The 10,973-nt window shown below is 38.3% G+C and overlaps 1 protein-coding gene across 1 annotated transcript; it reads right to left on the minus strand.

Annotated features, from left to right (window-relative positions):
• Positions 1-431: 431 nt before the first annotated feature.
• On the minus strand, positions 432-9,178 carry smyd5 (SMYD family member 5). Its single transcript, XM_084719585.1, has 13 exons — positions 9,029-9,178; positions 7,085-7,193; positions 6,647-6,786; positions 6,361-6,482; positions 6,178-6,247; positions 5,324-5,428; positions 5,011-5,073; positions 3,400-3,470; positions 3,189-3,295; positions 2,929-2,985; positions 2,722-2,816; positions 2,226-2,296; positions 432-679 (listed from the first exon to the last, which is right to left on the minus strand). The coding sequence occupies exons 1-13, from the start codon at positions 9,119-9,121 to the stop codon at positions 529-531; spliced, it is 1,254 nt and encodes a 417-aa protein (XP_084575711.1). The 5' UTR covers positions 9,122-9,178; the 3' UTR covers positions 432-528.
• Positions 9,179-10,973: the final 1,795 nt, after the last annotated feature.

Here is a 10,973-nt window from a genome sequence, read left to right on the forward strand (position 1 = left end):
GGTCGCCATCTGCTGTAGGTACTGTAGTACCTCATACTTGAGATAATCCCAACTGTCCCATTAAGTAACTGGTGGTGCTGCCCCCTGGTGGCCATAAAAGGTGTTTATATCAACATGTAATGAACTGTGTAAAAAAGAAAAAAATTCTAACCCTTTTATTCATAGTTGCTGAGGGTAAAAATGTATACCAGTGAATTGTTCACCAGTATGGATGTGAGAACAACCCATACTGGGTGAAAAAACCCTGGAAGTCGTAGTCTTTGTCTTAGTTAAACCCTCAATGTGCTGAAGTAGAGCGAAAACAATTAAAAAAAAAACACACATATCACTGTCGTCATATTCACACACACATCTCATTTAAAGAAACACTTCCTTTGTCTAAACTGAGACAAAGAATAAATGAAATTTGTTGATAATAAGACATCTTTCCACATGTTTGGTCTGGTCTTTATTCTTCTGGGCTTCAATGGTTGCTTAGTGTGGTGGCAGGAAAGGGAACGGCTGAGAACAATATGGGCAAGTCTTTCATCAGACATCTGTCATCTCATCTTCCATCTCATCCCCCTCTGTTTCACCTTCTGCCTCGCCTTCTTCTTCCTCTTCCTCCTCTGATGTCACATCCAGCTCGTCCATCTGGGAGATGCACTTTGGACACGAGCAGACAAACAGGTAGTTCTCCCTGGGAAGAAAATGTTCCACCAGTCAGATCACTGCACCCCTAACACGAGCTGAATTAATCAGAGGCACTTCACACTCGGCTGTTCAATAATCTAATTAATACTTGCAGAGCAATTAACACTTTCAACTGGTGTGGTTCACACACCAGACTACACCTTCATCGTTTACCATTATCACCAAATGCAGTAGCAACCTGTTTAAATCATACTCTAAACCAGGGGTCTCAAACTGTTGGCCTGTGAAATGAGGTCAAATATATAATATAATACAGCCTGCAAAATTACTGTTAATTCTTTTTTCTAGTTGTTTCATACCAATTTAAACTATCCTTAAAATAAAAACATAAATCTCTCTAAAATGCTTACTTTATGTTTGTACTTCTGAATGACTGCATGTTGTACTGCACTGATATTCAATGTACAGAAAAGAATATATTTTTCAACATTTGTCTATTGGCAAACTGTGTCCTAGCAGATCAGTGAGTTACCAAGTGACATTTATGATCAGTTACACAACAAAGCCACAGTTTGTAGTACATACTCTGTAGCATCTGACAAAAACACAGACAAAACTGACAACACTTGATCAAACCTAAGTGACAGAAGAGTTGCTGAGTTTGTGTCCTGTGTACAGCTGACTTATATATGAAAAAGTATAGAAATTGCTAATACAAATAAATAAGACAAAATTATGTTAGTAATGCAAACAAAAATGGAAATTTTGTGCTTTCTTGCAGTACTTGAAAGCTGAAGTGGCATTCCAATGAGATGACAATACCATCAGCTTGGAGCACTGGGAGAGTTTCACCGCTAGAAGAGCAGCTTCGGACTAGAGGCTGACATTTTTTCGAGAGTCCCACAGAACACAGGACACCCTCGGATGAGAGTCAGTTTGACTATTCATCACAGGACAGGGGCGGGACAGGCAAAAAGTCAACAGGAGCAGGAATCATAACAACAATAGGTCAATTAATGTAAATACATATATAAGTATTATATATACGTAGTTTCTTTTATAGTTTATTCTGTTTTTATTAATTTGTATTTCTATTATCGCAACTTGTACTTGTGCTCCTTGAACTGTTGTAACAAGGAATTTCCCAGACCAGGACCAACCACAGCTTCTGATAATGATGGAGGCCAGCTTGACAACAGGGAATACTGTACCGAGGTGACTATCAGGCAGGTGGGCACGGGAGAGGCTGGTTATTTATTAAGTAAAGCTTTGAGATCTTGGGGAACGTACAAAACCCACCACCATTCACTTACACGTCCCAGCTGAAACTACAGGGAGGAGCCCTGAGCACAGTCTGTTCATTATTATTTCAATTTATTTTTGAACGTTTTATATTATAATTCTTATGTACTGCACCTTTAAGTGTTGATGTGTAACTCAAACATAGATTAGTATCGTGTTGATCAATGAGGGGTGTTAGCACAAGAGTAGCCATCAGACCCCACACCTCTCTGCCTGAAGACTGTTGATTATTGCCTGCAAGGCTTTTATTGATCCAGATGGAATCCATCCGAGGGATCATAGATGTTTACCTCAGAATTTTGTGTCTGCTATGACGGCTTCGGTCCCGCTGACAGCAGTCCAAATAACTGATGCAGATCTCCTGAAAATACAAGAAAACAAACAATTTGACTGAGTCTAGAAGTTTTAACAATCCCACTTTAGTCCAATAAACATGCTACTGGTTTCAAATGGCAGAGGTAATTCATTTTTTTCCCTCTCGTGCAGGAAGTTGCCACGCGCTTCCATCTTTCTGCTGGTGAAATGTTACACAAAGCGCTCCTGTCTTAGGCAGCATTCAAAGGAGAGCTTTGCTGTGAAAGTAGCACGGCTGCTGTGACATTACTGTGCCGCTCAGATGCAAGGCTTCTCAATCTTTCTGACAGCTTGACAAACCCACTCCAATCCTCAAAGTTTCAGCCTTCTAATACGGCCTGACAAGGGAGCACACAAAGCTAGAGAGGGATGTTCTGTCCCATCTATCCTGGGCCAGAATTTATCACTCCGAACCCAGACGTGTCAGCTGACCTCTCCTGGGTTGATGTCACTGAGGGCACTGAGCTGGAGCAAGAAATTGTTGTCGGGGAAGGACGCCTCCGCGTTGGGTATGCAGCTGTGGTTACCTGCGGGGGCCAAAGAGGCAACAAAGGGTCACCAGACGGGCTTTTAAGAAGACTAACAATGTCTCTGAACTGAAGTGACAGCGCTCATAACTTGAACATCACCTGCACTTACATGAGCTTTGAAGCAGAAACAGTCCAGACCCCTCACAGTTCAGAAAGTCGCCCGTTTCTACAGAGAGAAGAGACAAATAACACACATTTCTAACCTCTGTTGAGATCTGATCACAGGTTACATAATAGTAACATCAGTGCCAGTGCAGACACTAATAAACACTCACTCATAACAATAGAAAAACTGCAAATCTGCTCAGTTGAGACAAAAATAATTTACTCCCAATAATACTGCAAGGCTGAGATAAAATTGCGTGTGACCTTTCTCAATGTCCTTGTACAGCTGGTCGATAAAAGAGTCCAACTGCTCCCTCTGCTGGGCAGGAAGCTCCAGTGCATCGCAGGCATGAACCCACTGACTCAGGGAGCTGATGAGAATGAGAAAAATGAGAGCACACAAAAAGAAACTAAACTAAATGAAGTCAAATGAAACTGAACTCCTGTGTTAGAAGCTGAGGAGGCGAGTGTTTACCTGGTGCCAATGCCTTGTCCGTTGGTTCCCACAAGAGCAAACAGAGAGCGGAAACCTTCAGGGACAAACCACTGCAATACAAACAGACTTTTATTTACTGATCCATGCTAGAAGACTATTTATTTCACTTTAACTCCTTCCATGCTACAGTCAGAGACTGAGGTCAACTACAGCATCTTATGAGCTGGTAGAAATATGTCTCAGAAAGTAATTTAAGCATATCATAATATACATACACACATCTATATAAAGCTACCCTATAAAGAAAAATCAGATTAAAATGAAGACAGGAAATTAAAGGACCAGTGTGTAGGATTGCCAGTCTTGTATAGCCAGACAGAGGAAGGTAGTTAACTAAAATTTAGTGGTGATTTACCTATGGACAGAGCGAGGACTACCTCTGACAAAGCTGGCTGTGAAATACGAATATTCAATGATTCCTTTTTGTTTTGTTTGTTTGATTTTTTTTAGTTTACTGTGGCATGCTACATTCCTCTATCAGCCTACGAGAATATGTTGTACCAGTAAGATGTGCGTTTTAACCCCATTCTTCATCTGTGATGTGCAAATGGCAGATTTAGTAGAACCGTCTGTCCCGTCCTCCTATAGTTCAGTTATAAAATCCCTGTGCGCCATGGAGTTTCTCTCTCCAGGCTGCTGCAGCCGTTGTCTGGAATCACCTGCCCTGCACGCTCTTTGCTGCTGTCACATTTGAGTACAACTGACGATGATATTAAAATGACAGTTTTTCAAAGGGAGTCTGGTTAGTTTAGTGAGAGCAGTAAATCAGTTGTTTATGATTAAACAAAATATATCCTGCTCTTTAAAAACAGCTTTCTGACTGTAGTGATCTGTTCTATAAGGATGTCAGACACTTATAACAATCAGAGCCTGTCAGTGGAGAAAACAAGCACAAGCAAACTAGCAAGCATCAGCTGCCCTGCACACTCCACTGGGTGAACTGGCTAACAGCACGTGACCTGCGTTTCGTTTCTTTCACTCTTCTTCACTTCCGTTACAATTAGTTAAATCATTTGTGGTGATTTTGAGACTGATTTTGATATTGTGAAGTTTGCACCCTGTCATGTTGTTGCATTGCTCTTTGCACAATGGCAGCTAAAAAAGAAGAGCTGAAACTTGTTTACCAACCACTCATTTGACTTTCTCTCATCAGTTAACCACCAGTGCATGATGGAGTTTTTTTAACAAAGGCATCACCTAATATAAAAATATATTTATGATTCCCCTTATTTATTGGTCCTTGTTGAAATGTTCTCCATGTGCAGTTTTATAAGCTTCTGTTTTGTCCTGTTTTTGTTTTGCACACTGACTGACAAAAAAAACTGCTTGACTTGAAGAATCTCAGTCGACTGAGGGGACAAATGATTTGAATCTTCAACTTTCAAGGGGCAGCCAGAGCCAGGCAGTTTCCCTCAAGTTTTCAGTGTTTATGCTAAGCTAAGCTAACAGATATGAAAAAAGCATCAACCATCTGATCTGACTCTTGGCAGTAAAGCCAAAGAGCGTATTTCCGAAACGATGATGATGACAATATTTGTTAGTGACATGCAGCTGTAACATGAAGGAACATGTAGTGGTTACATTTCTTACCCGATTAAGATGATCATCATAAAGTGCTGCTTTGAAAAGGCTGTGTAACAAGGTCAGCTGCCCCTATAGAAACAATGGTTGATAAATCAAAATTACATTTTACATAACAGAAAACATACATCATAAGCATATGTGGCCACAGTGGGAATTAACCCTCTGTCAGGGGGAATAACGCTGTCATGCTCTGCTCACTGAGCCACAAACAACTGTGATTAGCATAAGACCGTGGTATTATCTTTGAACTGCTGGACTTTATACATTTGCACTTCAACAATTTCACATTTCAAGCAGAAATAACGTGTTGATAACTTACTCTGAACTGCTCTCCCAGGAGCTTATGGGCGATCTCCTCCTCCTCGTTGGCTGCCCGGCTGCAGAAGTGTGAAAACAGCTTCTGCCAGTGTGCTTTGTCTTTGGCCTTGACGACACAACCAATAACCAGTATTAACAACAGACACTATGTCACATTATGCAGCAGTAGTCGAAGAAGTATTCAGTCTTTACTGATGTAAAAGTATCAATACCACACAGTGAAAATACTCCACTACAAGAAAGGTGCTGCATTTAAAACTTTACTTCAGTAAAGCAATGCAAGTAATATGAGCACAATGTACTTAAAGAAGTAAAAAATAAAAAAACACAAACAAAACCATGTTTATTTATTAAACTTGACTGAAAATGGGTCAAATATGTACAATGGTTACTTATTTCCTCTTGTCTCTATTGCTCCTATTCTTTATACGTCCTCTTGTTTATGCTGCTTGTTTACTTATTATTTACTGTGTTTTTTTTTATTAATGATTCCTTCTATCTTGCCACCCATGTGCTGCTAACACTGGACATTTTCACATTGTGAGACTACTAAAGGATTATCTTATATTATCTTAGGATGCTGCCCATAAAGCTAATAAATAAAAACAATCTACGTTATGTTCTGTAAAAAAAAAGTTTTCATATCTACGCACAACAGATAATATATACAGTATGCTGATACTGATATAGACAGATAATATCTGTAGGCTGATATAAATCTGTCAGGCTCTAGTCCTTTTACAGCACAGTGTTTGCATTGTGTTTTTAATATTAGTCCATTTTTTCCTGCAAGGTTTGTGCACACACAGACTGAACTGAACCCCAAATAACCTCATAACTTCTAAACAGACTCACCTGTTTGACCACAGCGACCATCCTGGACATAAGCATGATGCTGCAGGTCTCTGGGGGGTAATGCATACTCCTGAAGTGAAGACAGAGCATCTTCATTGAAGTGAATGAGGATTTGAAATGGAAAAAAAAACAGCACTTTCAAGAGTGTTATACAATGAACATGTCTATAAAATGCTCTGTCACCTCCAGGCATCTTTCAGCTTGTTGATGGGGTGGTCGGGATCTTCCTGGGAGGGACCCAAACATAGGACTCGATGATACTGATCTGCTGCAGCCTGTCGACACTCGCTGCTACAGTACATCACCTGAAGAGGGAAAACCATTTATAACCCCACCCTTAATTAAAAGATCAATAATCCCTTCCATCCTTCCGTCTTCTCCCTTCTGTTTAGGCCTTAAATGAACCGACATCAATCAAATCGGTGTCTGGAGCTTTGAGCAGTCTCATATCCTGAGTGAGTGGACTGACCTGACACTGAGGGCAGGCCTGGTGCAGCTCTGGTCGGACACGGCAGAGCTCAGGGTGAGGGAGGCTGAGCCCAGGGATCCCGCTGAGTCTCCTCGCATTCTCCTCTGCTGTCTCCAGAGCACGTAAACAGAAATCACAGGCTGTGGAGGGACACAGCAGAGCAGAGGGGCAGAAATAAAAACTTACTGCAGACCTTGTAGCTACAACAAGTTTGCTTGTGTAGGTCATATAGATGCATCAGTAATAAATTCAGACTGTTTCATAAACTATGTGTTCTCATCTCTCTGCTCTGTTGGATATTTCATTTAGGCAAAATGCCAAAAAAATAATAACTGTTATAAATACTAATAATATAAAGTCCAGGAAGTAGCTCTGTGCACATCTGACCAGAACTTTTGCTTCACTAAAACATGTATTTAAATACAGCTGACATCTCACCTTTATATTTATACAAAGCATTCCAGAGGAACTGGGCAGAGACCAGAGGTCGCTCAAAAAAAATGGTGTCTCCCTTCTTGATGCTCCTTTTGGCAAAGAGACCTTTGCCCTGAAAAATGAATAACACCATAAATGTTGTGCACCAGTCACTAGTCTCCAAAAACACCGCCATCTCTATTTAACACAATGTTTATTCATACTTATGCACATTTGAATGATTAACAGCTGCTTTGTTAGAAAAAAAAAAAGACTTATTCACAGCTCGGCAAATGAACAATGATCAACAATAATGGCATCATCTGCATCCACATAGAAAGGAGTCTCCAAAATAAAATAATACCTTAAAAGAAATAACTGTTAATTTTGGCCAAATTCACAACAAAATCAGTACAGTTTAAAAATAAGTCTGTCTTTACATGTAATCCTGCTCTTAATTCTTTCCATTAAGTATATATTCATTAACCTGTCCTTTTATTGTTGTAGAAATATGTTTTTTGCCATCAGTAAAAGAACATGCAGCGAGTAAAACTTTCTCTTATGCATAGCTGGATGAGTCTAATGGTAAATCATTATTCTCAGTATGACTTCAATTTTGGACGATACCACAAAATGTGTGTGCCGTCTCCAGCCTGTTTACAATCCCTCCAGCACTAATTTGTTCTACTTCTGTCATATTTGGATACAATAGGAGTCCTAAAATACCTCACTTTTGATTTCCAGTTGAATTCTTTCCATAGTGGATTCAAAGGATAAAAAGACACACATAATAGATGAACAGACTTTTCATCGACCAGAATGATACAAGACAGCACTGAGTGACATAGTGTGATTTTGTCTCTTAAGTAGGAAGCACCCCATGCTTTATTTCATTGACATTATGGCTCGTCAATATATTAGTATTGTGACTCTGCATAAGGGTTGCCTTTTCCTGGTTTTAAAGGCTGCAACACAGTAAAGTAACATCTTGTAACTTACCAGACTGTTTTAGCTGCTTTATTATTTGCCTTTACTCACTTGGACATTATATCCACATCACTGATGGTCTCATTGTGTTAATATACTCTGACAGCACCAACAGTCGTCCTTACATCTTTATCACAATATCGATAGAGGCATATGTTCAAAAATATTATGATAGGTCTATCTGATTCTGTACATATTGCTCACTCAATTATTAATCAACTATTAAATTAATTGCTAACTATTTTGATAATAGACTAATCATTTTGAGTCACTTTTTTCTAACAAAAAATGGTCAATTTCTCTGATTCAACTTGTCAAATGTGAATATTTTGTGGTTTCTTCACTCCTTTGTGACAACAGACTGAACATCTTTGAGTTGTGGACAAAACAAGACATCTGAGGACGTCATCTTGGGCTTTGGGAGACAGCGGTCAACATTTTTCTGACATTTTCTGGACCAAACAGCTCCTCGGTTAATGAGAAAATGATCAACAGATTAATCAACAACGAAAATAATCGTTGGTTGTAGCTGATATAATATCGATCTATTGACCAGCCCAAGTTCCTCAGTTTTCACCCACCAACATAAATCTCACTGTGAAACTGAAGCTAAATTTGAGTATTTATTGACAGTTCAGTCTCTGGCTCCATGCATCTCAAACCATACTAACTTTAATGGTTTTAAACAGTGGATGCATTTAGCGATCTGTCCTCACTTTTGATTAAGACAAACTCACTAAACCTACAAATCAGTAACTTTTCTGGTAGTTTTGTACACTAACAGTCGTGTTACCCTCAGATCGGGTAATAAAATGTTTTAGTCCAGTCTCTTAAGTACTTTGTGTTCCCAGCATCAGTCTGCTCTCAGCCTGACTCTGATCCCCACTGACCGCCAGCCGCTTCACTTCACCGCCGCAGTGACACTTCAACCCTCACATCTGTCTAAATCTGTTCATCCTGACAAACTCTAAACCTTCTCACCTTTATGTTGTCTATAAATCTCACATCCACGCTGGCGGCAACTTTGCCGGGGTCCACGCAGCACGAAAACATGTCATCCAGGGGAGCAGCCATGTTTCTCGAGACCTTTCCCCTTTCAACCCCGACACTGACGATTTATCTGTGGACAGCGGCGACAGTGACCTCTGGTGGCGGACATGTGAACTGCAGCAGTTCCTGCCCCACAAGTCAACACTGGAAAATTAGCTGTTTTATTGTAGGTAAATAAGACTAAAAATAAACATTAGTAAACATGGTAAAACTTAACATGCAGCAACAAGCATCAATAGCAGTTAATTAATAGCTATATATGTACTGTGCTGTGTGTCTAGTAATCATTTATTAATGGTGTTCATGTTAACTATGGCATTAAATGTCTCTTAACCTTTATTCAAGGTTTATATTTTAATTAGGGTACTAACTAATATTAGTGTATGGTTGATAAAAATATTAATTAACATTTTCACAGCTAAGCTATTTAAGGTAAATAATTGCAACTTTTTCGTCCATCCTCCAATTTATGACTTAGTTTTAGGTAAAGGTTGAAACACAACCCATGAAGTTTGCTTGTGCCTTTATCTTCATATGGACGTTCATCAACCTATAGCCTGAAGCAAACATTTCTATCAACCATATACTAATATGAGTCAGTCCCCTGATTAACTTGTGAAACTTAAAGAAATGTTAACAAGAGACATTTGTTAAGGGTTACTTAATGCTTATTATAGCAATAAAATAACTGTCAGTTAATGCTTATTAAGGTATCAACTAATGTTAACAGAATCTTTACAATCTAATAAATGTATGAATTAATTCCACAGTCAACATGAACAGTATTAGTGAATGATTAGTAGACACATTAGTTAAATATTAATTAATTTTTATTAATGCTTACTACTGCATTAACTACTGTTAATTAATAGGACCTTATTGTAAAGTATTACTTAAAACTGTTTTGTTTGGTGACATGGAATGGCAGTAAATATGAATTAAAAAAAAAAAAAAAAAAAAAAAAAAGATGATGGTTATTTTTTAAATTAAATTAAATTAAATTTAAAAAATAACCATCATTATCACCATCATCATCTTCATCATAATTATCATCATCATCATCATCATCATCATCATAAATGCCTTTGTTAAATACTGGATTCTGATTAATTATGGCATTAATGTCTGTTGTTTCTGTTTTGGTTTGTTAGAAAATTATCTTCAAGCAGCACAAAACAGCTGAGACAAAGTGTACAACTTGTTTACAATAACAAGACTGGACAACAGTAAACAGAGAAAAGGTATTTATTATATATTTTTAGATAATATAGATAAATGTTTTTCATTGTTTGACTAGCAAACATTTAATAACCCTGTAGTAGAAGTATTATACAAAGAATTAAAAATACTAGTTCATAATCAGTAGTATAATATATAGGTTATACTTTCAAATTGTACAAAAGAAGTGATTTATTAGGAATACAACAGTGGTTTACACAAGAAACAGTCAGTAGTGGAGTAAAATGTCCTTCCTACAAGTTAGGAAAGAAAATTAGTTTACAATATTTGGCTACTGTAGAAAATAAAATACCAAGACAGTAGAATTCTGCATGTTGTTTCACATTATTTGGGTAAAATACCTGCCATGTCATAAACTGTCATTTGTTTAAACAGTGTGTAAACTACAGTAATATACATCTACAGCACAGTCTCCACAGTACAGTACAGCCACTGACAGAGTGGCTTCATGTTGGCAATATTGTTCCATAGAGATCCAGGCGTCTGTTACTCCCTCATCAGCATTTTTCTCAGTGTACAGAATATATCAGCACCACAGGTTAGTGTCCATGAGATTTCTAAGATTCAGATTTTGAATTTCTATTGCAGTGTTTCCCACAAGTCAGAAATACACTTGGGAGTTTTCCCTCAAAGCTGC

Source organism: Lutjanus erythropterus, chromosome 5, assembly GCF_056507025.1.
Source record: "Lutjanus erythropterus isolate fLutEry1 chromosome 5, fLutEry1.hap2, whole genome shotgun sequence".
NCBI classification, from domain to species: domain Eukaryota; kingdom Metazoa; phylum Chordata; class Actinopteri; order Lutjaniformes; family Lutjanidae; genus Lutjanus; species Lutjanus erythropterus.